Genomic DNA, 27,407 nt, shown 5'->3' on the forward strand with positions numbered 1-27,407 from the left:
GTGGCTCTGACCGTGGGCCTTGTTCTTAATATTCTCTCAGAAATAGCAAACTGATGGACTTCATGTAGGGGAGAAAGAAAAGCAATTGGTCTTTCTGAGCTGTAGTTCATTTAAAGGCTAGATCACTACAGGTCCTATTGCAAAGCAAAGAAAACTAAAGTGAAATTGAAAAATCAGTTTTAATCTTGAAAACAACCGTTTTGATCCATTCATATCGTATTGCTATGTTCCCCATAGCTGCCATTCTCTTCATCCGATGGAACATGAATTTTATGAGGACAATGAGTATCTTTCCAGCTTGCCTGCTGATGCGGACAGAACAGAGGACTTTGAATACGAGGTAAGATGGTTTTCACACCACTTCAGCTTTCTTCGTGAAGTTACAGTTGAGGGGTTTTGCATAACAAAGACAAAATTAATTTATTGCTATGAGAAGTATTTTGTCTATTATATATATATATCTCTAGGGTAAGATCTTTTCAATATTATTTGTTTTAGCTATTTGGCTGTAGTATATTGGAAAACAGTTTTATGACATAAGCTTGAAATATTTTGCTCACATCTTTGTTGCTTTTTATAAATAATATTATGGCAGCTACATTTTTTCTTCTTTCTGTAATATAAGAGAATTTCCAAGTAGAGTTTGGAAATGAAATTATATTTAAAGTCAAGATTGTGCTTACTATGATCATTCATTGTATAATATTTTGATTTTAAGTGATAAACTAAATTTTCTTATGTTAGTTATATTGTCTTCCCAAATTCAATATTCTCTTCATTTGTGACTCAAGTACGTACCCTAACGAGTAGTCTTACTGACTTTCTAGAAAGAGAGATGGCCTCATGCCCTTTGTTGTTAAACTATGTTTAGCCTTCACGTGGTATATGTTAGAGTTTGTGTGCTGTGATATATAACAATTCCAAAAGCCCATCTATTAATTATTTAAAAGCTTTCACAAAAGTTAAAGGATTTTATCCTAATATTTCCCCTGCTCCTGCAGTCTATAAATCTTCGAAAGGTTTCAGACTACTCTGACATTTGGAAATAAAATAGATTGAGGAGGTAAAGAAGCTTTGGTAAACAGGCAAAGAACCTATGATTATCTGCCCTTTTAATGCCTTAGATGATGTCAGACAAGTTCAGCAAAATGTTCTTTTCCATTTTACAACCCAGAAATCCTGAAATCTCTTCCCTTAGGAGGATCTGAAATCAAATAAGGCCGCTTCAGTGAAGCTCACCCAAAGCAAATAGACGTTTATTTGAAATCTTCCTCCCACAAAAGTCATTGCTGGGGATTACAGAAATCATTATTTCTTTTCAGCCAGAATTTGGAAGATGTGTGATGATACCTAGTATCTGAGCAGATGGTTTTGTCATTGTCGTTGTTCATGTTTATTTTTTTACCCCCTCCTCTCCATTAAGTTGATTGTAAAGTCTTCTTTTATAAATCCACTCAAATACTGGTATGCACTGAAATATCCATTATGTTTTGCCTACTCATGCAAAATAAATTACACAATTGAGTCACTTATCCAAATAATTCAAGATTAAACGATGTTTTTCTTTCACTTAATGACTACTTTGGATTTGGGGACTGGAATTATCTAGATCACTTCAGCTTTTCATTTGGTTTGTGCCTTAAAGCTTTATTAAAGTAAATCTGTGTGCTGGGGGAGGCCCTGGGAGAGAGACTTGCTTAGGCTAAGCAGGTTAACAGTAAAATTTCTTTTAATTAGCATATCATAGAATATTACAATACAGGCAGATTTCCTTACATTTCTACAGGGCTTCCTCTTTTTTGACTATATCAATCCCTAATAGATGCCGGGGTCAGTATGATGACAGTGGTAAATGCTCAGACAAGTCTTCTGTAGCTTGTGAGCTCAACTAATCATAGCATCGTAGTCATTAATTTGCTGTCAGCTGTGATTCTCTTGCCGAAGGCACCTTTCTGAGTGATTAAAATAAAGAATGTTCCTGTGAAATTTAAATAAGGAAGAAGTTACTGTGACAGGCTTCAATCATGAGGAAGGATGCAGTTGAGAACATAGGGTATGGTTAAAAGTGAGGGTGGAGGCATGAGGTAATACCCCAAGTTCAAGAGAGAATAATAATTCCACCCAGTACTCCTCCCTCTGTTATAGTTATGTGGTAGAGTGGCACACACCATCCCTTATGGCTGCATCATAATACACCATAAAATCTAGTCAGTCCACTGCTGTCACCAGAGCTGATCGTGGACAGCACGTTAAGTGGGGGAAATTTAAAAATGCTAATTCTGTCTTTATATACTATTGCTAGAAACAGACTGGCCAAGAATTTCTGTGACCAGCTGAGATGACCCCAGCTCCTCCAGGAGCTCTATCACAACCCGGATGCAGTGGATGAATACCTTCAGGAAGGACCAGTTTTGTGCCACTTAGAGAACATTACAGGAAACGGAGGTCTAATGACTGCAAAGAGAACTTCATCTCGGAAAGAGATTCCTCCTCTAGCTAAACATGAATACACATCAGTAGGGGAAGTAGAAAGAAGTTAACTTTTCATCTGCTTTCCTTCATTTCTGCCATAAATATTTAATGAGCACTTAAAGTATACCAGGTTCTTATCTAAGTTTGGAACTGATGTTGCCCCTGCCTTAGTGGAGCTTAACCTTTAGAGGAAAGAGATGGACAATAAATAAATGAGTAAGGACATATTATATTAGATAGTGATAAGTGCTAATGGAGAACAAGTGTAGGTAACAGAGAAAGGAAAAGCATGATTTGGGACGCGGTGTGCTATCTTATATAAGATGGTCAGGGAAGGCCTTTCTCATAAGAGACCTAAAGAAAGTAGGAGAGCTGGCCTGTGGATATCTGAGGAAGGAGCTTTCCAGATAGAGGGAAGGGCAAGTCCAAAGGACCTGAAGCAGGAGCATGCCTAGGCACTCAAGACCAGCGTGCTCTGACAGCATGGGAAAGGTGAAGTGGTAAGAGGTGAAGTCAGAGAGAGTAGAGGCATGCCTTGAGGAGCCTTTGGCTTTTCCTATGAGTCGGAAGTAGCTGGAGAAGAAAGAGCAGGGCCACGTTCTAAAGCCCTAACGAGATCCCTCTGGCTGTTGGAATGAGATTGACAGAGGAAAGCAAAGTCTACCGCAGAGCAGTCAGGTGAGAGGGGGAGGTGGGTTGGACCTGGATGGCACGGGAGGAAGGGGTAAGACATAGTCTAGAAGGACAGCATCCACCCAGCTTGAGGGGCTTCCCCTAAATATCTGTGTCTCTATTACTTGCCTCATAGCTTTTTTATAGTTTGTTCCAAGTTGGTTTTTCTTCTGACTTTTTAAAAGCAAAATATCATAGACCAAAGTGAAACACAGCTTCTGGCATCCACTGAAACTAGCATAATAAATCCGCTCTTCAAAAGACAGAAAGTGTACAGAACTGCATTTCTGAACCTGCTACAATGCAAACTAGGCAACTATTTAGGTGCCTTTTTAAAGGCTTACTTACCATTTACTCAGTGAACCAAAGTTGATCTGTCTATCTTGTGAATACATATGTAGGGACTTTTAGTGCGTGGATTATTGACCCAATAGACCAAAACAGATCTGACTATCTTGTAAATACATATTTAGGGACTTTTTAACATGCAGATTATTGCATTGATAGATTGTAACAGCTCCCTTCCGTGCCGTGATAGACAGCAAATGCTTCTTTGGAGATATTATAGTCAATGTGGCAATGTTACGGTGACTCTGGTGTGTTAGGGACCTCTATGAAATTTTAATGATACCCATATCTCACTATGGCCTATCGCCACTTTGCCTAAGAAAATTATTTGACTGGGTTTAAAATTTCCCTACAGTCCTTCAGAAAAGTCTCAGAGGACCAGCCTGCATTAAAAGACTCACAGCTTGAAATTTGCTCTCTTTAAAAAATGATGGTGCTTGTTCGCTAATTAAAAATGATAAAGGATTTTAATTTTATTTTTGAGAGAAAAAATAAAAATATCAAAATTTAAACAATGCACCCATCATCAGAGTCAGGGTACTGAAATACCACTGGAGATTAAGCATCTCCTCTTCTTTATTTTCAACTTGGTTCATTTTTTTTTCCCTAGAGCCAGCTAAAGGTTGAAATAAATCATAAATAGCCCTTAGCTAGTCAGAGGCAGATCTCAGATCCAACTTCTACTAGAAATAATTTAAAGGGAAAGGCTTTGAGAAATATAGAGCTCTTTCGTCCAGTTCCCAATAAAGATATGTTTGCTACTGCCTGAGTGCAAGGAAGATGTTGAATTTTCTGCAGCATTTGCCATTAATTCTCAAAAGTTGGTGCTGAGAGAGGAGAGTCAGAGAACTAATAGGCACCAAATTTTGAGAGTATAAAACATCACATTAGCCAAGGCAGGCGAATAATTTCAGCAACATTTCTGAGCCTACAGATTTTCATCACGTAGAAATGCTACTTGAAATCATTTTTACACCTCCCCCTAAAAGCAGGCTGAAGAAACATATCCAACCGGCTGAATTCAATACACACAGAGTTCCCTTTATGTATACATTGTCATCAAAATGAAAAGGAACTTGGCAGTTTGCTTGAACAGATATTAAAGGTGAGAAGGAGATAAGGACAAGTTGTATGTGTCAGAGTTCTGTGTACATGTTAACTGAAAACCAAACTTGGGCAGGTGTCTATAAATAGGAATGAGCATTTAGCATATTAATTAGCTTCCATGTTGCAATTCTTATGCAAAGCGTAAGTAAACCCTTGTGCTATGCTAAGAAGTGTCATTTTGCAAAATGTATTTCCTGGAGCTGGATCCCCACGAATATGTGCAGAATATTTGTAAGAATTTAAGTATATAATCTCTCTCTTACAGAATTAAAGAAAAGGGAACTATGAATCGAGGAGATGTTCATTCAAAAAGATAACAACACGATAAGCATTAACTAGATTTGTCATATCTTTTTGAGCAGCTTTGTGATTTGCAAAGCCAACTTTGAGAAAAATCTCCCTAGTGCACATGGATAGAGCTACGTGGCTCCTTCTAGGCTGTGAGGGCAGAGGCCTTGTCTGCCTTGTTCATCATTGCATCCCACCACCTGTTTCGTAAGGGTTCTCAGTATTTGATGAATGAATAAAGGAAGATCCCCATTGCTGTCTGTATGGACCAGCTTCTGGGCAGGGCAGTACCTTTCTTCCTTTTTGTGCAAGGGAGTTGGAAAGAAACTGAGACCACCATGCAGTGACAACAAATATGCTTTCCCTTTCTAATTGGTATTTGTTCTTTATATGAGAGGTTCTCATCCTAGTGCCATTTTTGTTTCAGTTAAACAATTCTAGGGAAAGGGCCCAAATGGGGGAAAACAGAGAGAAGTAACGAACTAGAATTTTAATGGTCTCCATAAATTCATCTGTGCTGACTATCATTTTGTAAAATCATAGAATCTCATACTTGGTATGAATTTGACGTGTTCTCTAATCCATCCTTCTACCCTTTTATAACTTCTTCGCCAAGGGATCATTCAGCAAATTTGTGAAACACTACATGGAGAGGGACGTGAGTGTCTCCCCAGGTAGCCAGTTCTGACTCTGGGTATTCAGAGAGGGAACTGTATCAAGGAATTTGAAAACCATTGATGGAAGGAATAAGTTTGGGTATGAAACATAACTCATAAAGAGACTATATATTATCCATATGTAGTGATGGCTAGTGGAGAAAATAGTGTGTAGAGTATGAAAGTATAGAATCTTCAGAGTTTTTTAATTCACTGGATGATTTGTGTTTCACCAATCCCTTTTCTTCTGCTTGTTAGTGACATTTTAGAATTATTAATGAAATATCTAAAATAATTTTATACCACTTACTATTGGGGCAATAAAATCATCCATTAAAAAAAATCATCTTAATAAGTTTCATTCTTGGGGGACATTTATTGAACTGAAAATTGATCTGGATAAGGTGTGAAACTATTTTTATTACTTGAACCAAAGATAAAATGGTATTCTGTAAGTGTGGAGTTGTTTCATTGAAATGTCTGTTAATGACACCATTTTCCCTGTTAGGTCAGATTAAAATCTCAGTCATGGAGGCCAAAACACTCAGTTGTCATTTGTTGGGGCTTACATTTCCAGGCTCTCTGGGACATGTTTCTCCTTCATATCGCCAATGTCTCCTTCCTTATCTAGGACATTGCTCTGTCTCTATGCTATTTCTTGGTCACCTGAGCCCGGTCCCTATTCTTTGTAGTCCATGGTATTCACCACTATCAGACTAGTCCTTCTCAGGTGCACTTCTCACTGGATCTCTCCCTGTTCATCATCTTATATGACTCTATTCCTTGAATTAACTCTAAAATTCTCTGCCTGGCAGTGAAGGTCCCTTGTACTCTGTCACTGCCCTAATTTTCCAGGCATCTTGGGGTCAAACTTTACAGTGTAGCAATACTCAGAGCAAGCTGTGTGCTTTCCTTCTTCTGTGCCTTTACTTATGGGCCTCTCTGCCCCTGAAACGCACTTCTGATAATCTCTTTCCCACCACTGAACTCCCATACCACATTCTGTAAATACTTTTTGTCATTATGCCCTGGTATAGTTATTTATGTACTTATCTTTTTCTTCTAAATAGTTCGTCTTTCTTAATGAAAATGACCACTTCTAATTATCTTTATATCATGAGGAGAGCCTAACATGTGCCCTGGCACACAGTAAGCACTCAGCAGCGTTTGCAGGAGAAGTGAATAAATTATTGACCATTGCTGCTACTGCTACTATTTTATAAGTGTCTTGGAAACAAATACAAAGGGTTAAATGGGGAAAAAGGAGAAAAGAGCTGATGGAGAATAGAAATGTGAAACAAAGTCTGAAATTCTTTGTTTTTGTCTCATAATAATTCAATTAACAGCCTAGTAATTAGAGTAAATGGATTTAAGTATACACTTGTGCCATATTGTAAAAGAAGAAAATTTGGATTTTTTTGGTTGCCTTTTTAAGAAGGAAGATGTGCATATCTTACCCCAAGCTTGTAAGCTAGAGAACCATGGTAAACAGGCGTGCTAATATACATAGGTGAAGAAAGACTGGGGTTCAATTTGTGTTAGGATAACCGTACATCCTGGTTTGCCCTAAACTGTCTGCATGTTGCCTAACATTTCAGTTTAATTATGAATTGCATCATCTTTAACGTTCAAAATGTCCTAATTGGGCAATACAGTATATGGTTATCCTAGTTTTTATATTTGTTGAACCTTAATCAAGGCTGAGACCTTGTAATCATATTTTATATAATACTAATATTCCTAATATTTAATCCTAATATAATGTTGAGGTGACTCAAAATTTCTTAGTTTGAATACCCATGGTTATTAAATTGAATGATTTTCCTAAATTGTGACTTTCCATTAAAAAAAGAAAAGTCCTCCTTAAGGAGTGACTAGAAAGAAAATGCGACAAAGTTGGAAATAGTTATCAAATTATTGTAATTCTTTTAGATTTCTTACCAAAAGAAATGAGATTAGTATTGCTGTTAATTTGGTCATGCAATTTCCTAAAACAAATATGAGACAAATTTATCTTTTGCCTCACTGATTATGACAACACTAAATCTTATTTCCTAGGAAAACAATGAAAAGTAAATTTAACCTTGCCAGTTGGTTATTAAACAATGTAACCATAGGCACATTTATTTTACTAGGAATCTAGATATAAAATGAAGATTCCTTATACTATGTATATGAATTTTATCAAAATGCTGACATTCAATTTTTGTTTGAAGATACTCATGATACACATTCATGATTGCCTTGCATTACTGAAAGTTGTTTGTGAAAGGTTGTGTTTAAGGTGAACATTTGCATATCAAGTTATATTTTCCCAATGACTTCTATTCTGCTTTCAAAGAACTGTTTTCATAGGGGCAAAGAAAGGAGAGCTGTCTTTTCCAATGTAAAGTAAATCGCGTGTGAGGATTCCAGTGTTACTTTCAGAGGCAATACAAGCTAGAAGAAGGAATCCAAACAAGGAGTCTGGTCCCAGTCCTAGCTCTGTCTCAACTTACTTCTTGAATCACAGCGTCCTCACATGTGAGCTCTGTGGGGATACCAGTGTTGGTTATGGGATGGTTTGTCAGTATCTGGTTCTCTCATGTAACTCACTTAAGTGAAGTGAGACAAATGTGTAGTCAAATCCTTAACAATTTTACAAATAGTTTAACATTTCAAACATATTAACTCACATTTTATGGGTTTTTATAAAGAGAGTGCACACATTCGTATGACCACACGTTGATCTGTGTCTAGTACCATATTGCAGCAGTTGGTAGCAAGGAGCACACCTCTCCATATTATCTCTGACTTTATCTTTAATGTTTAGAAGAAGTTAACCCATATACATTTGCCAATTAGAAATGGCAGATGCAGTCTGTAGGCACTAGAAACAAATTATTTTATATAAATGCAATGCTTTTTTAAATTAGAAAAATGCAGACAATAATGCCAGTTTGGATTTTTTCCACCAAATTATTATCTCTGAAAAAAATGTTGAATCCTTAAATATCATGTGCTTTATATTGGCATGACAGTTCTCTCTTTTCTCTTGTAAGACATAAGCAATTGGTAATGCTCCGGTTCATGGTTCTGTGGTGAGTCCACCAGTATTCACTATGTATTAAATAGTCAAAATTAATATAAATAAAAGAGAACTTGGCATGACCAATACAGATGGTGTGTCATGAGCCAAGGATTATACTAAATCCAATCTATGTATTTGAAATCCAAAATAAAAATTTTAAATATCTTCAATTGCACCACCTGAGATAACCACAGCTAACATTTTGTGTTTCCCTCTTCTATGTACATCATTTTTCCTATAACTGAGATTTTACATTTTTGTTGGGTGTTTACATTTTTTCCGGATTTTCGTAGCTATAAAAAGCTACAGTTGGGGCCGGCCCGGTGACACAGCGGTTAAGTTCCCACTTTCCACTTCTCGGCAGCCGGGGATTGTCAGTTCAGATCCCTGGTGTGGACATGGCACGGCTTGGCAAAAGCCATGCTGTGGAGGGCATCCCATGTATAAAGTAGAGGAAGATGGGCATGTATGTTAGCTCAGGGTCAGTCTTCCTCAGCAAAAAGAGGAGGATTAGCCGTAGTTAGCTCAGGGCTAATCTTCCTCAAAAAAAAAAAAAAAAAAAAAGCTGCAGTGAACTGCCTTCTGCATGAATCTTTTGTCTGCATGTTATTTTTTCCCAGCTTTACTGAGATATAATTGACATATAGCATTGTGTAAGTTTAAGGTGTACCACATGATGATTTGATATACATATACACTGCAAAATGATTACCAAAATAAGATTAGTTAACATCTCCATCACCTCAGATAATTACCTTTTGTGTGAGAACGTTTAAGATCTACTCCCATAGCAACTTTCAAGTATAACACAGTATTGTTAACTATAGTCACCATTCTGTACATTAGATCCCAGAATTTATTCATCCTATAGCTGGAAGTTTGTTCTCCTTGACCATCTCCCCATTTTTCCCACTCATCAGCCCCTTGCAAGCACCATTCTATTCTCTTTGAGTTCAGCTTTTTAAGATTATACATATAAGCAAGAACTCAGTATTTGTCTTTGTCTATCTGACTTATTTCACTCAGCATAGTGCCTTCAAGGTCCATTAATGTAGTTGCAAATGGCAAGATTTCCTTCTTTCTTGTGGCTGAATAATATTCCATTGTGCATATATGTATAATTATATGCATATATCACATCCTCTTTAGCCATTCATCTATCAATGGACACTTTGATTGTTTCCATGTCTTGGCTATTGTGAATAATGCTACAATGAGCACAGGGTTGCTGATATGTCTCCAATATTCTCTTTTCATATCCATTGGATACACCCAGAAGTGGGATAGCTGGATCATATGGTAGTTCTATTTTTAATTTTTTGAGGACCCTCCATACTGTTTTCTGTAGCGGCTGTGCCAATTTACATTCCCACCAACAGTGTACTAGGGTTCTTTTTTCTCCATATCCTCACCAACACTCTTGTTATCACTTGTGTTTTTGATAATAGCCATCCTAACCTGTGAGGTGATATCTCATTGTGGTTTTGATTTGCGTTTCTCTGATGATTAGTGACGTTGAGCACCTTTTCATGTACCTACTGGATATTTGTATCTCTTCTTTGGAAAAATGTCCATTCAGGTCCTCCACTCGTTTTTTAATTGTATTTTTTTTTTTTTGCCATTGAGTTGTATGAGTTCCTTATATATTTTGGGATACTAACCCGTTATATGATATATGTTTTGCAAATATTTTCTCCCATTCCATAGGTCACCTCTTCATTCCGTTGATTGTTTCTTTTACTATGCAGAAGCTTTTGTGTTGATGTAGTCCCATGTAATTACTTTTGGTTTTTTTGCTTGTACTTTTGTTGTCATATTTAAAAAAATTTTGCCAAGACCAATATCAAGGAGCTTTTTCCCCATGCTTTCTTCTAGGAGTTTTATGACTTTAGGTCTTACATTTAAGTCTTTAATCCATTTCTAGTTGAAATTTGAAATTATTCTTTACTGGCCTAGTAAACATGTCTAAAAATATCTCACACACACACACACACTGTCACAGAGCCTCTGACTCTGCCTCTTCATTGGCTAGAAGGATGTTTAGAATGTGGTGATGAAACAAAGGCTTTCGGTTCATTTTTAAACCCAGAGAAAAATGTCAACAATAGTAATGATGTTTACAGGTGCTGCACTAGACAGTAGTATTTTGAAATGCAACAAGTAATAATCTACACCTGTAGTCACCTTAAAGAGAATAGATTGAGAGAATGTGAAGATGAATGGCACAAAGTGTGTGGTCACTTTGATTGAACTGAGAGATGTCACTTCTTTACCTACATTATCAGATTTTAAATGACCAGATTACATCTCTTAGGACAGGACGTTTAAGGCAATATGAATATGTGTTTGTATTTGGTGTTGATACAAGTTATAGAAGTCGCTGTTTCAGAACCCCAGCCTAATTGTGAGTTGGAGTTCTGCAGATGAAATTATTCACCATCCAAAGTCAAAATTTGACCAGTCTCACAAATACTCTTGCCTGTGTTTTTATTTGATTGTACTTGTCCTTTTGTAGATACTCCCTTTTCATATTTTTTTGTTTTTCAGTAGCAAAATGTTAAAGTTAAAGCTGAAAAGTTTTTCTTTGTTCTGTAAAACACATTGAAACCATTTGCTCTTTTGCTCTCCTGAGAATACCAGTTTTTAAAGTCACAGATTCTGCCCAGTGGGAAGTGAAGGATTCCATGGGAAGAAGTAACCAAAGAGGGATTTACTACAGAAAACTTGTTAAAAAAAAAAGTGTGTACTTTAAAAAGAGACCTGTAAGAGCTTTTCTTTCAAATATAAAAGGATTATTAGTAATTAGGGCATATTAAGAGACATTAGAGGTAGACTTTAAAATAAAAACGGATCAAGACATTTGGATAAAGAACAATTAAATGGTTTTTGGACAGAAATGAATTAAAATAAAGAGAACTTTGATGTAATGGAATTTGAACCATAAGGCGGCTATGGAAGGACATCTGATTTACTTGACAGAGAAAACTGAAGCCCATGAAGATTAAAGATTCACCTATCACAGCTAATTAATAGCAGATGCTGGTCAAGAATTTCTTCATTTTCTTGAAAAAAGCTTTGTCTGATTCTAAGAGTAATAGATGTTCATTACTGATATTTCCTTATTCAAATTCCCCTTTGGCATGTAATTAAGTGTGTATTCTCTTCCAGAATATAATTGTCAAGAGTATATAATATTTCACCTTCCTTTTATAAACGAACGATAAATAACACATCCTACGCAGTGTAATTACCCGTGATTTCTCTTATGAGAGAGGTCTAAAACTCCTCAATAACTATTGGAAGCATAGTATGTTTCCCAGGGATGTTTATGAGTAACTAGAGGATCCACAGACAGCTGGTGAGCCTTTTTACAGCCAGGAAGTTCATAATCCATAAAGAATTTTTCCTTGCTTTGACTTATATGTGGATACCTGCCAATAAAGACAGTTGTGAATCCTTTTAAACAAAAGTTTTAAATGTGCTTTAAGAATGTAGGAGCAGCTTAGTTGGGAAGTTCAAAAGAAAACTGTGATTCCCTGAATGAAGACATCACTAAGTTTTTCTAATTAGGAAATATTTAATCACTTCCTGTCTATTATGCACAGAAATTAATAAAATCTCTTCCTCCAAAATGAAAGTGAAAGAGACTCCAAACTTTTGTTTCTCTTCTTCAGATAACCCAGATGACCATGAGAGTTCCATTACTTACTTTCTTCCATGATAACTTGAAGTCCTAAGTTTTTCAAATGATATGCTTTGGGATTTGTTCACCTTAAATATTTTTTAGTAGTGCACTCTCATGCAATAAAACCTAAGTAGGATGGGTAAATAAGTCTATGGACCTATTGTAATTCATATAAGTGGCAGCGTGTGTGACTATGCAATTAGTTTTACTGATTCTCATAGGAGGAAATACATTAACATTATCCCCGCTTTAACACCAGACTGGCCATTAGATAAGCAAGTTTTATTCTTGTTGCCTGTCAAAAGCGGAAAATGCCATATGTTCTCTCAGGGACTTTGCTCAGGTGTGGAGAAATTATTTTTAGGGTCACTTCCTGTCACTTTTCTTAATGGCCTTGAACACATGCATAACTGTATAGCAGCCATAAAACAAAATGTAGACTTCTGTAACATAATAATGCAAGGTGATCAATATCTAGTTGGTATCAGATCAAACACCTGAAAAAGATTCTAGAAGATTTTCTGACAACCAAATTATTTTGTTTCTATTTCCAACTATACACAATACCTTACCCTCATTAAGTCCTTATCTATTGTCCCCTAAAATAACCTGCCCATGAATTTGCAATAAAACCCTTCAAAATTTTATTCCCAACAAATTAAAAGTCTGATGGTATCACTCTGATGGGAGGAAAAATTATATTTAGGTACATTTGGAATCAGCCTGAAGTGGGCTCAGTCAAACACCACTGCTTAGTACCTGTGTGACCACTCTGAGCCTCAGGTTCCTCATCTGTGCAAAGAAGATAACGTTAATAATAAGTAGTTCTTAATATTAAATGAGATAATATATGAGAAAGTTTAGTATGATGGCTGGGATATATATATATGTATATTTATACACATACACACATATGTGTATACTATATGTTTTTTCCATCATTTAACCATTTTAAGTCTCAATTTCATCACCTTGAGTGGAGAATATTTAAGAACAAAAGAGAAAATGAAACTTCAGAAGAGAAACTCCATGTCTCATGGATGCTAAGTTTTAAGTACAAGCACTTGAAGTATAAGTTATGAGCTGCGCACAAGGAACAATACTCCAAGTGTCATGGTAGTCCCAAATATACTCAAGTGATTTTTATTTTTAAAAAAAGACCTTGAAGGAAGTCTGTTTGGACCTTGGACTTCCATCTTCTCTATTCTTCATTTTCCTGAACATTCTTAAAGAATAATTTGATTCTCTGCCACATCTTAAAAATCTCATTCATTTCTCAACCCATTAAAATATCATTTGAGGGTGGCAGGTAACAGCTGAATGACCAAATCCAGTTATACCTTCTCCTTCCTTATCCTTTCAGCAGCATTTGGTGCTGTTGGCCATCTGCATCTTCTTGAAATGCTCTACCTGGACTTAATTCCATTTCCTGCCTCTGAGTTTGAGGCTACTGCAACCTTATCTCTTAGGGCTATGGGAAGGGTTAAACAAGCTGACCTGTGGTTCTTGGTGTTCTGAGCTGGCAGGAAGAGTGGGGCTGGAGGAATCATTATTGTGCATCACACCCCCAGCCTCCTGTGTGGCTGGAGGCTCCAAGCTCAGAGCCTTGCTGGTTCAGCGTTGCTTTAGAATTGACCTCTTAGTTTTTCTCTCTTGGTTGAGCTTCAGGCTTTAATGGGATCCCTTCTGCTTTTCATCTTCCAGAGATTTCTCAGTTTCCAATCCACCAAGGGTTCCCTTTCTTACTTTAAAGTATGACTGTGATTTTTTAAAGTACATGCTTATACATGCTGAGGTTTTGGAGCAGGAGAGGAGATGATAGTCTATGCTAGCATCAATGTGTGTTGGTTTCTCCCATTCGACTTTTGGCTCCTTTCTTCTAACTTTGCTTGTCTCTCATATTAGTTGTATGTTCAGTATGTGTCTGTCAAATGATTTTTTCTTTTGTATTTTAAAAGTAAGATGAATGAAGTGTTAGTTTCTTCTTTGACTAGAGTTAGAGGAACACTGGTAGTAGTAGTAGCAGTGGAAAATGAAAGACAGGGATGGATCTGAAGCCTGTATTTCAGAGGCAAAATTAAAGACATGGTAATTGTTAGAATGCGGAGGATTAAAGAAAGACCTGGTACAATATTAGATGTCCTTATTAATCATAAATTACTGCAAATTAAAAAAATTTTTACCAATATTTACTAAATTACTTAAGAGTTTCATTGCTTTTTAAGTTTCATATATACCCTACATCAGAAACTCGTCTCAGTCCTTAGTTTTACAATTTCATGCATGTTGTAGTCAATGATTTAAAATTGCACCCTAATAACTGTTGGAAAGAATGTAAATTTGGGAAGACACTATGGAAAAAATGTATGGAGGGTGCTCAAAAAAATAAAAATAGAACTACTATTTGATCCAGCAATCCCACTTCTGGGTGTATATACAAAGGAAATGAATCACTATCTTGAAGAGATATCTGCACTGCCATATTCTTTGCAGCATTATTTACAATAGCCAAAACATGGAAACAACCTGAGTGTCCATTGACACATGAATGGATGAGGAAGATGTGGTACATATATACAATGGAATATTATTGTGTATATATACAATAATATATGTATTTTGTGTATATACAAAAGAGAAAGAAATCCTGCTGTTTGCAACAACATGACGACCTTGAGGGCATTATGCCAAGTGAAATAAGTCAGACAGAGAAAGATGAATACTGTATTTTCTCAATTACATGGTTGGTTTCTAAAAAAGTTACACTCAAAGATAGAGAGAGTAGAATGGTGGTCTTTTCTGGGACTCAGGGAGCAGGGAATATGTGGAAATCTTAGTCAGAGGGTACAAACTTCCAACTATAAGATGAATAAGTTCTGGGGATCTAATGCACAGCATGGTGACTATAATTAACAGTGTTGTATTGTAAGTTGTTAAGAGAGTAGATCTTAAATGTTCAGAAAAAAAGGTAATTATTTGAGGGGATGAAGATGTTAATTAACCTTATTGTGTTAATCATTAGGCAGTATATACATGTATCAAATCACATTGTACACCTCAAACTCACATGTGTTATATGTCAGTAATCTCAATAATGCTAGAATGAAAATGTACTCTAAGGTCTCATTCCTTCTGCATATAAACAAGATCATGATATTCCCATAATACATGATTAAACATGCAGTTTTTTAATTTCATTTTTCATATTCCACTAAATTTTGCTTTTAGACCCCAAAATTTTGAAATAACTTCCACTTCTATGATATAAAGACGTTTTACTTTCAGCTATCTAAAAGCCATAGTGACCCAGTTAAGTTCAGAAATAATATTTTTGAGCATTATGCTATTTCAGATTCTATGCTGAGCATTGGTTAGCCAAAAATAAATAAGACACAGTCTTCCGTGAAGGACCTCACAGTCTGGACATGGAAACAGGAAGACCTATCTAATTACACTACCATGAGATGCACACAATAGTAAAATACAGAAATGTACACAGAAGCCAGTGACTAACTCTTTGGGAAATGGTCAGAGAGGAAATGGCACCTGAGAAGAATTTTGAACAAGAAGATGTTTAAGGCAAGAGCAAGTGCAAGCGTGTGAAGGCATCAACCAGCACAGCAGGTTCAAGGAATTGCAAATAGTTAGTCTAACTGGAGAGTAAGTTAGGAGAAGGGAAGGAAGACACAGGACATGGCTGGGCAAGTATGTAGTGGTCAGAGAAGGAAACACCTTTTATGTCATAAGGGTGACTAGGACTTTCTACTACAGGCACTGGGAAGACAATTCTATGTTGGAGGAGGTAGGATGAGTTCAGATTGGTATTCCAGAGATATCCATTTTGTAAGAGTGTAGTGGATAAATTTGGAAGAACAAAACCCAAAGAAGGGAGACAAATTAGGGGCCAATTTTTATAGTCCAGGTGTGAAATGAACAGGACTTGAACTAAGGTGGTGGGAGTGGGAGATATAGATTCAAATACATAGGTGGCGTTTTTAAATAAGCAAAAATTTTTTAGGTAAACTATTGTCTTTTTGCCACGTGACAAGTGGTATGAGCCCTTATTTTCTTTACAGTCAAGTACTAACCAAGGTCATTCTGGCAAACTTGACATTCAGCATGATTTGTCCTCTTTGATAAATGTTCCAGGGAGTCAAGACAGTCACCTGTCAAAATTGATAAGTGAGACAACAGCGGAGAATGCAGGCTTATTTGTAACAGCACAGCTGCAGCTCTCGCAGCCTGTTTACCTCCAGACTGGTTCTGTCTTGCTCTGAGACTTTTCTATTTCTGCCCAAATAGCCCCAAAACCCATTGAGGCTATGTATGTGAAATATTCCTTCCAGAGTAGTCCGCGAATGCAGGAGGAGGATAAAAAGGCTAATTCCATTAGGCTGTTTTCACAACCGAAGAGTTTCAATAGCTTTAAAAAGGAAAGCTTGAACTTGACCAGTTCTCTGTAGGTATTTAGCAAAATCGGTAGTAAATTCTGTGAAAGAGAAAAGCCCTAGGGATTACTGTGAAGTGTACTGCTAAAATCCTAAAATGCTCATTACCTCATGCATGGAAGGTGTCTGAGGAATAAGGAGCCCTTTTTTTGTTGTTGAAAGGACTTAGTTCTGAACAATAGAGTGGCTGGTATTTTTCAATTAAATACACAGGAAGACACTTAAACTTCATCTTCTGCTTTTGTGAAGGAAAGAAATAAAAATCTCAGAGGACCACCCCGGCAGTGATGAGAAGTCCACAGCGCAGTCCTGGACAATCAACTTTTCTTTGTTTTCTCTTTACAAATGAGATTGTGGTTATCTACGCACATGAACACATTGCTCACAAAATCTAGGAAGAAAAGAGCCGAAATCTAAACAGAGCAACAGCAAGACTTTGGTCTACCCATGGTGTGGTCATTAACAAAACTTCCATTCACGGCGGAAACTTGAAAATTCTTAGTGAATATTTTCTCTGAGTAAGATGTTTGCAACAGTTAGAAAAACTCTAATTATGGCAGGCTCGCATCTGCTGCTTCTCCTTGCCAAACCATCCTGCCTCACATTGTTCACTTTAGGAAACCATACTTTTGAAGATTAAACTGATCTTTTTTTCCCTAGAAAGCAAATAATGATTCTTTGAAACTGTAATTTTCTTCACCTTCCAGCACACGTCAGTGAATTGTAAGGTTTTCACTTTCACACAGTTTTCAACAATTGTCATAACCCTGGTAGTATCCTAAAGGTCCTGTCTTTTCTCTGCTGCAGAGGTTTGCCCAACTGACAGTTGAAATCAATTTTTCGTTGAGATTTTTTAACTCCTTCCTATGATACAGCCTTCCCATTCTCCTGCTGAGATTATTCTAAAACCTAATAGACTCCATCATTAGAAAGCATTTTATAGGACACAAATTGGCTTCTCCTAGGTTGAATTTCATCCAGTTTTTCCTCTCCATTGCCCATTATAGAAGTAATTTGCAGAATCTCTGCATTTTAGCCAGGAGCATTCAGAGGGAGTGACTACCTGGGGTGCCGGATACCAGTGGCATTGCCGAGCTGCACAGGATAGAACCCTTTAGGGCTGGTTTGTATTCAAGAGGGGTGTGTGTGTATTTGTGTGTTTTCCTGGATTTCCATGTGTACATAAATTACTCTCTCTATATATTATGCATGCTTCTTGCCCCCTTTATAGACTCATGGACACACATGCTTGCGTAGGCCCTTTCTCACACACACATACTTGTCGTAGATTAGATACTGAGTTAAATTTGGATACACCTAATGGTATGAAGAGACTAATGGAAGAGCACTTCAGGGCTTCACCTTGTTTTTAAAAACAAATGTGCCTTCTTTTGTTTTTAGAAAATGGTATCCTTAATATCTAGCATTAGAGACACTTAAAAGTCATTTTATAGTTCTGTTGGATTTTTGCATTCATTCATGGAATGCTTATTCTTTTACATCATGTAAGGTCGTATTAGGCTAAAAGAAATATACGGTTTCCACTCTCGGTAAACTAATATCTATTGTTCATTTTAAGCGCATGACAGTTACCCAGTTTCCTTAGAAAATGCCTATGTTTAGATAAAAGACAGACAGTAGGAAAACAGTATTTTTCTGGCTGTACTCTCTCCTCCAATTTTTTGGGATTCTTCAAGTCACCTCTCAAAATCCTTCCGGAAGCTTCTGGGAATCCTCTGCCTTGTTGCTATCCCATAAAATCTGACATTTTCCTTCCTCTGGCTTCAACTGTGATGACCATATCCTCTGCTGGACCTGATGTTCTGATGTCCACTCTCTTTCCCTTTCTCCATTTCTGACTGTTTCAGACCGATTGCTCAGATCACTGTATACATGCCATGCCATGTTGCCAGTTACCTCGAGGAGAAAAAGTAACCTTTGCTTGTCTTTATGCTTTAGGTGTCATAAGGAGCTAAAATATGTCTTTTCTTTCTACTTGTTTTCTATTGTACTTTTAGGACAATGGCATAAGACTGTAATGGCAGGTCTAAAAATAGTGTGAGTAGTACTATGCTACAATGTCAACTTCCCTTCAAACACAGATACAATAAACACCTGTCAACTCGACACCAGTTCTTTAAAAGAACATTGCTGGGACGTTGCAGTCCTGTGCCTGCCTCTCCCTAATCCTGTCTCTTTCCCTCCTTCCACAGAAGTAACCACTATCCTGAATTTTGTGTTTACCATTATCTTGCTTATCTTTATAATTTTGCCACATTGCGATTTAAAATCTCCATTCTCCTGATTACTAATGAGGTTGAATATCTTCTTATATGTTTATTGGCCTATTCAGTTTTCTGCTTCTGTATAATACCATTTCAAGTCTTTTGCTCATTCCTATACCATTTATTTTTATTGTTTGATTTTATTGAATTTTTGTATATTGTGAAATCAATCCTTTATTTGTGTTGCAGATATCATTTCTTAGTTTGTGACTTGTCTTTTCACTTATGATGTCTTATGATAAATGAAAGGCTTAATTTTAAAGCAGTAAAATATATTAACGTTTCTTTTTGGTTTATGCTTCTTATATCTAGTTTAAAAAATCATTCCTGCCCAAATGAAGAGTAGTTCCTATTTTGTAGTCTAAATTTTTAAAAGTAATTTTGTCTTTCACTTTAATCTCTGATTCACACAGAGATTATTTTTTATTATGGTTGGAGTTTAAGGTCCAAATTTATTTTTTTCCCCAATATGAATAACATGTTTTCCTAGTGCTATGAATTGAAAGTCCACTTTTTGCCTGATATGTAATTACAACATGGTCATAAATCAAGTTTCTGTATATGTGTGTCTCTTTTTTATTTCATTTATCTGTTCCATTGGTAAATTTGGTGAACTCTGTGCTAAACTACACTGTCTTAAATAGCATTATAGCTTTATAAGAAGTCTTAGGAGCTGGCTGGATAAATCCTCTTACCTTATTCTTCTTCACGAGTGCCTTAAGTATTCATTGTCCTCTGCAGTTCATATAAATTTTTAAATTAACTTTGCAAGTCCACAAGAATATTATGAGGATTTTGAATCTGTACATCAATTTGGAAAGAATTAGCTCTTTATGCTTTTGATTCTTCCAATTCATGAACATGAGCTCTCCTTTTGTCTAGGTCTTTAATGTCTTTCAATAGATTTTATAATTTTCTCCATAAAGTGCTTACACATCTTTTTATTAGCTTTATTCCTAAGTACTGCATTTTTTTTTTTCTGTAATAGTACATAGTAGGTAAGAGCACAGACTCTAATCCCAGCTCTTCCATTTTCTAGTTGTGTTACTGGAGGTCATCACTTAATCTCTTTGTGCCTCAGTTTGCTCATATGTAAAATGGGGACATTTATATAACAAACCTTTAGAACTGTGAGGATTAAATTATCCTAAGGTGGTTAAAACACTGCCTAGCACAAATTAAATTTAATGTGCTTATTATTAGTATATTAAATAGAATTTTGTCATGAGTTTAATTTACGCTTGAAAATAACACATGTATAATACATATATTCTGCACTTATTGGGAATAATATTCTGTAGCTATACATTAGATCAAGCTTGCTAATCATATTGTTCAAGTCTTATATATCCTTCAACTTATGTTTCCTGATTTTATCCATTACCATTATAGTGATCAATTTGTCAGATTCTATCTCTGATTCTGTCATTTTTGTTATCATCTGAGGTACATCCAAGGCCGGAATGCTTATTTCTTCCTGGCCAACTTCACTTTCCTTCAACAAATTATGCAGTAAACTCTCTCTAGTTCTTGTGATGATCTTTGTTCTACAATACATTTTATTCTATCTACAATAGAGTGACTGGCTTTCTCTTAGTATTTTGTGGTATATCTTTTGCAACGTTGTACTTTCAACTTTTCTGATGTGTCCTGTTTTCCATGTGTTTCTTATAACTTCCTGTGACAAGTGTTTCTTGGATGCTTGTGTACCTGATTGTTGTCCTTTTGTGCTGGTGGTGGGAATGTTATTTTTGCATTTCTACTTTGGCATTTTTCCATTTTTAACTATATCGTTTAGTCTATTTACACTTATTATAATTATCTATAAATTTGGACTTAATTCCGTTATCTTATACTGTGCTTCATTTGGTTTCTCTTTTCTGTTTCTTTTTCTCTCCTTTCTTATCATTTATGTGAATTGTCTATTTTTCTCATTCCATTTTTCCCCTCTGCTGGATTAGAAGTAACACAAACTATTTCTCTTCTTTTAGTGCTTATCTTATAAATCTTAATTTATCAATTTTTATAATTAAGCAATATGTTTACCCTCCTCCTAGGTAGGAATACAGAGACTCTAGAACGCTTAAGCACACAACTCCCCTCCTGACTTACAAGTCACCTTTAGAAACATTTTCATTTTTTCTGGTCTTATTTTAACTCCTTAAGCCATTTTACAGTATGAGGTGTTATATATACTCCACGTTTGTTTAGATTTTCTTTGCTCTTCATTTCTTTTTTGTGTCTCAGACCTTCCATCTGAGTTTACCTTCTGAACTTGAAGTACACCTTTCAGTTTCTTTAAGTGAGAGTCTGCTCAGCAAAATATTTTGGTTTTTTGTTTATCTGAAAATATCTTTATTTTACCCTTGTTTTAAAAAGATATTTGCCCTAGGGAGCCCTCTAGGTTGGCAGATGTCTTGTCTCAGCACAACAGAGATCTTCCACTGTATCTTTACTGAGGCACAATGCAGGTACAAGGCACAGTAAAGATACTGATTCCTGAATTGATAGATTAGTGGTTTTCATCAGTTCTGGAGTGTTCTCAGTTTTTAGCTCCATATTTCTTAACTTCTATTTCCTGTTTTTCATATTTTTGTCTGTTTGTGTGCATTCTAAATAATTTTGTCAAATCTGTCTTCTAGTTCACTAATTTCAAGTTGAGTAATTCTCTCCTTGGGTATGTCTAATCTGCTGGGTTTTTTTTTTTTTTTTTTTTTTTTGCTGAAAAAGATGCACCCTGAGCTAACATCTTTTGCCCATCTTCCTCTTTTTGCTTGATGAAGATTGTCCCTGAGCTGACATCTGTGCCAATCTTCCTCTACTTTATATGTGGGTTGCCACCACAGCATGGCCACTGATGAGTGGTATAGGTCCATGCCCAAGAGCCAAACCCAGGCCGCAAAACTAAAGCATGCTGAACTTAACCACTAGGCCACAGGGCTGGCCCACATCCATTAAATTTTAATTTCAATTATTATAATTTTCATCTGTATAAGCTCTTATGTTTTCATATTGGCTAGTTTTATAATCTTTGGGGTTTTTTTGTTTTTTTTGCTAAGGAAGATTCACCCTAAGCTAACATCTGTGCCAATCTTCCTCTATTTTGCATGTGGGTCACCGACACAGCGTGGCTGATGAGTGGTGTAGGTCTGCACCCAGGATCTGAACCCATGAACCTGGGCCACCAAAACGGAGTACACCCAACTGAACCACTACACCATGGGGCCAGCCCCTAGTTTTATACTCTTTACTCATATTTGCAGTCCTCTTTCCTACGTCTTTCATTATGTTAAATCTCTGTGTATATCTCTGATGTATTTGCAATTATCATGGCTGTTTAATTTTTTTTTTTCTATAGCTGGATATCACTCACAGTGCATTATTTCTTTGCCTATTTTGTGAAATTTGGCTCTAAGCTCACTTCAATTCTAATTTTATCTCTGGGACCCTTTGAGGCCTGGGTTTCTCCAGCCAGAAAGCACAAGTTTGTTTCTCTGAGACTCCTGGGGATATCACCTTCCTAGGACTACTTGAGGCTTAATTATCAGCTTGAACTGTTTTAGATCCCCCCCACCCCCCCAGGTAGTGTGAATTGAAGCGGCAAGCCTCCCTGAGATTTGCAGGGGCCAGCTTATGATGGCATATTCTCAAGTGAGACTTTTTTCCCTTCCACTCAAGGCCAAAATTCATGATAGGCAATTTTCTTTGCAACCCCTAGGCGAGAGGGGTTATAGTTCTTGCTCACTATTACACTAAGCTGATAGTTCTTGGGACACCCCGTTTCTTCCTGTGGCCTTCTATTAGACTCTTCATCTTGGTTAGGCCCTGCCTTTGTCTCCTGTCCTTCATGCCCTGTGAAACTGTGGACATTGACGCCTAGGTTCACCTAAATCAGTAAATACTCTCAAAGTTAAAATCTGCTTCCTGATTACTCTTCAGACTATCACCTTCACTCATTTGTTTTGTCCTCTGAGTATTTACTGTTATTTTGTCATCTTGGTAAAATGTTAAAAAAAAAATTCTCTCAGCATCATTAGTTGTTTTCAATAGGAAGGATCTTCAGAGTACCTAGCATAACATGCCACCAAATGTGAAAGTCATATTTTTGAGTCCTGTTCCTTGACTCTCTACTTCCTTAGTACTAATTTTCTTTTTCACAGGAGAACTTTTAAGTTCTCTTATAAATAGGTCCTAGTGGGCCATCTATACCTGTCCACTAGATGTGTCCAGATGCAACTGAATACCAGTGTGAAAACATAGGCCCATCAACTGGGACTGTCCCTGTATTCCATAACAGTAAGTAAGCTTGAGTGTGATATGTATTGAAATGGAGATGCAGAGACCTCTGTGTACTCAGGGATGAAGAGCACTCTGGGTGATAAAGAGACTGTGGGAGAGGGCTGGTTTGAAATGTATGCATTTATTCAGCAAGTAGGCACTGAGCACTTACTGCTTGCAAGGTCCTACAGTCAACACTGAGATGCAAACTTGGGTACATTTCCTCCACCCTTTGGAAGATCATACTTTATTAGATCTTCAATATGGGTAGAATTTTAATTGGGATAGTAAATGAAGGACATACATTTTTGTGAGGAGGAAGACGATACGACAGATCTGGGAAATGATTCCTACTCCACTTTTGCCAGATTATCAGATCTTTGAGCAAAAGAATAGATGTGGTGGAAAATGTTGTTTGGGATCAGATTACAGAGGACCTAGGTAGGCTTAGGAGTTTGGACTTAATTCAGTAATCAGTAGGAACCATGTGGTGCTTTTGAGCATAGAATAATATATTCAAAGGCTTATATTAAGAAGAGTAATCAAGCATTAATGTTCCAGATGGATTCAAGGGGGTAGAACAGGTAGAGAAGAGAAAATGAGGACCTGAACTAGAACAACAACAGAGGGAATAAGAAGAAAGGGGGAAATTTTTGAAGGCAATGACCAATTATTTGTAAAAGGTCAAAGTTGGAGAATACAAGATAATCCTGAATATCTAAACGGGTTGATCAGCACGATGGTAATGCCATTAACCAGGTTGGGAAGAAGATCAGATCTGTGGAGAGTCAATCAATCCGACCTGTTCGTGCAGAGATTTGGCCCTGGTTCAAGCATGAAGAACTTCAGGCCCTGGCACTCCATAGCTGAAAGGTTGGCTGCACTTTGGGCATAAAAACAGCAACTGAGGTGAGCTTGTGTAACTCCCCCTTTAAATAAGATGAAATAAGTTTTTTCATAAACTGTGCAACATTTTGAGATTGCAAACTCCCACACATTGAGTGTTCATTCCCTGCATGTTGTCCCTTAGGTAAGGCCTCAAAATCTGTCCCCGCATCTTCCAAAGACCCTATTGTATTAAGTAGGTTTCTCTGCCACTCATGGGTTGGGGAAGACCTGCGTACACTGCCATTTGAGCTTCTTCCCCACACGCAGTGGTTCTTGGTGTTTGTGTTCACTTTCTTCTCACTCCACTGAATCAATCAAATTAAACTTTTTTTCTTGCTTTTTAATCAGTGTTCTCCAGTAAACAAGATGATTAGGTAAAAGGGAAGGAATAGAGATCCTAGGCTTCCATGATGTATATAGCATGCATTATTTATTTTTTCAATGACTAATATTTGTATTGTAAAGTAATGCTTATTTTTTTAATTCTAAGCAAATATATGCTCACAGAAAATATGTCTGAAATACAGGGATATATTAAAAAGAAAGGAATCGTCATCATAATGATAGCAACTGGAGCTAACTACTCTTATATTTTCTTCCAGGAATTTTTTTATATAAGACTTTAAAAAAAAAAGGAGGAGATTACATGATTACATGTTACATAAATGTGTGTCCTGCTTTATTATTTAGTGTTTATCATGATCATTTCCCATGTTATAAAAGTTATTCAGAGTCATAATATTCCATCCTTTAGATATTCCTTTACTTACTCAAGAACTCCCATGTTGAGGACATTTGTGCTACTTTGCACTTGTAAATTATGTGCTAGTGAACAGATGCCGATATACTTTAGGTTAATTTTGATGATCCATGTTTTTGTATGTAGTTACCAAACCAGACTGCAGAATACATAACGCAGTAATTGAAATTAATTTTCAAGTGGCCAAAATGATCAGATTAACCTCATTAACAACAAATAGAGAAACATGTCTACTCTTCAAAGGCTCAAGGAAAAAGCAGTTGATAAAGCAGTTTGGCAAATAAACCATGAAATAATTTTAATAAATAAATATGTTAAATAAATTAAAAAATGCCAATTAATCTGATCATTTATTTTATTTAAAATACTGCTCAAATTCCTTTACAGTGACACAAATGGGCATCATGATTATACAAACATAGAATTATATACCTATGCACCAGTCATGGGGAAATTAGAGCATCTAGAATAAAAATCTACACAAATGTGTGAGAGTCTGCACATTCTTGTGAAAATTTACAAGCTCACAAAAGTCTATGGTATCACTTATTTTGCATTTTTTAGAAGATGATAAGATAATATCAATGGTAAACATTACAGTCCATTGTTAATTATGAATCCTATGGGTACAGATAAGGAGCTATGACCAAACTTAGAAAATGTGTGTAAATGAAATTATGCCTTTAAGTAAAGTCATAGACATTTTGAGAGATCTGCTCCAGAATTTAAGAATGCACATACCTCCCTCAAATGAACTTTCTCCCTTCTAAGAATGGATGTATTTAAAATGCATACTTTATTTCTTGATTTTTAAAAAAATCAAATATCTTGAGGTTTTTTGGAGAAAAGGTAAAAATGTTGAGTAAAACATAAAGCTTTAACTTCCACACTTTATCACCTTTTGTTATATTTTGTAATAGAGCTATTTTTAGGGTTTAATGTCCTTGATCAGATCAGAACACCTTTTGTTATATTTTGTAATAGAGCTATTTTTAGGGTTTAATGTCCTTGATCAGATCAGAAATACCTATGAAAGTAATGTGAACACATTTTATTGTTTGAAAGTGCTGATTTACCAAATAAGAAAAAGAACAGGAAAAAAACAATTTGGGAACAATAATTATGACATTTATGGGATTTTGACAGGTTTAAAAGTCTTGTACCTTTTCCTGTTATGATGACCCCAGCCCCCGCTATAAAATGGCTTATAAAATGGTCTCCACAATAAGAGCCCAGTGCCTCATTAGAAAAGCCTATATTTCCTGCTCCAGTAACCAGCTGATGGAAATAAAGTTCATCTTGTCAACAGGTTTATTTATTTCCCCTTCCTCTGCTGCTTTGTTAATCTTCCTTTTATGTTTCCTTAATAACACGTGCTGGAAAAGTTCCTGAATGCATTTCAAATAAAGAGAAGTTCTGAGGAGGATTGACAAATTTCTGTTGTGTCAACATAGACACGGGCGTCTCCCAGTCTGGAATTCAATGTATAATATCTGAAGTAGATAAATGTAGACCCTCCTTTTCTCATTCATCAGATCAGGAGATATTCAGGTCTACTAATTGGTTTTAATGCATGTTATTAGAATTTTATTGCCAGTACAATAAGGATACAATGCATTTCATGTATCATACTAGACTGGCATTAAAAAATAACTAGGAGAGCTGGCTCCAAAAAGAAGGCATAGAAAAGGAAAAGTCTGGAATCCATGCTATCAAAGGAATTCTTTGGACATTTTGGGATCATGGCCATTGGCAAAATGTAGAATCTACCAAATATGACATAATGCGTGCATTCAGGATCAGCCTGTCACCTACAATTAATCACTATGTATTTACAAATAAATTTATTATTATATATTGTGGTACTAATCTGTAAGTGTGGAATATCAAGCTTCTTTTAATAATTAATTCTGTAGATCAAGTTTCTTACCATCAGATGCTAGAATAAAGTACCATATTTTTGGATGATCATAGTGAGGCAGACAATATTTTGGGTTTTCCTAGTGAGAAGAAAATGTAATTCATTATTTGATCATATTTTTCAATGAATGTCTTAAACATTGGATATAAAAATATAATAATATGAAAAGACTTCTTCCTTTGATCGACTTCTAGGAACACAGATTTATTGTATGTAACATCTTATAATGTAAAATCTTTGTAGTTTCTGTGTAACTTTTACAATTAGTCTGCCCCACCTGTGAAGAAAACAGTGGGTTTGCACTACTTTTCACAAAAAATTTCCGTTGCGTATCAACATACTGACCCAACTCGAAGCATGATAATTGAAATATTATCTGATAAATTTAAATTAGTATCTCCATTCAAGTTCAAAAAGTAGTTTCTGTTAACATGCCCCAGATTATTTCCTTTAATGAACTTTTTAGCTCAAGTTCACAGTCAATTTACCATCTCTGCTAAACTCTGTACCCTTTGGAGCAGTCTTTCAG

General features: G+C 36.2%; 1 protein-coding gene across 3 annotated transcripts in view; it reads left to right on the top strand.

Moving 5' to 3' along the window:
• Nucleotides 1–27,407, top strand: part of PDZRN4 (PDZ domain containing ring finger 4) — a 337,813-nt gene that overhangs the window by 276,674 nt on the left and 33,732 nt on the right. For all 3 annotated transcript variants that reach the window (XM_044756217.2, XM_070493927.1, XM_070493928.1), the window contains one exon: nt 238–340. In XM_044756217.2, the coding sequence (XP_044612152.2) occupies nt 238–340 (103 nt within the window). The remainder of the gene's footprint in view (nt 1–237; nt 341–27,407) is intronic.

This window comes from Equus asinus, chromosome 22, assembly GCF_041296235.1.
Source record: "Equus asinus isolate D_3611 breed Donkey chromosome 22, EquAss-T2T_v2, whole genome shotgun sequence".
Taxonomy (NCBI): Eukaryota; Metazoa; Chordata; class Mammalia; order Perissodactyla; family Equidae; genus Equus; species Equus asinus.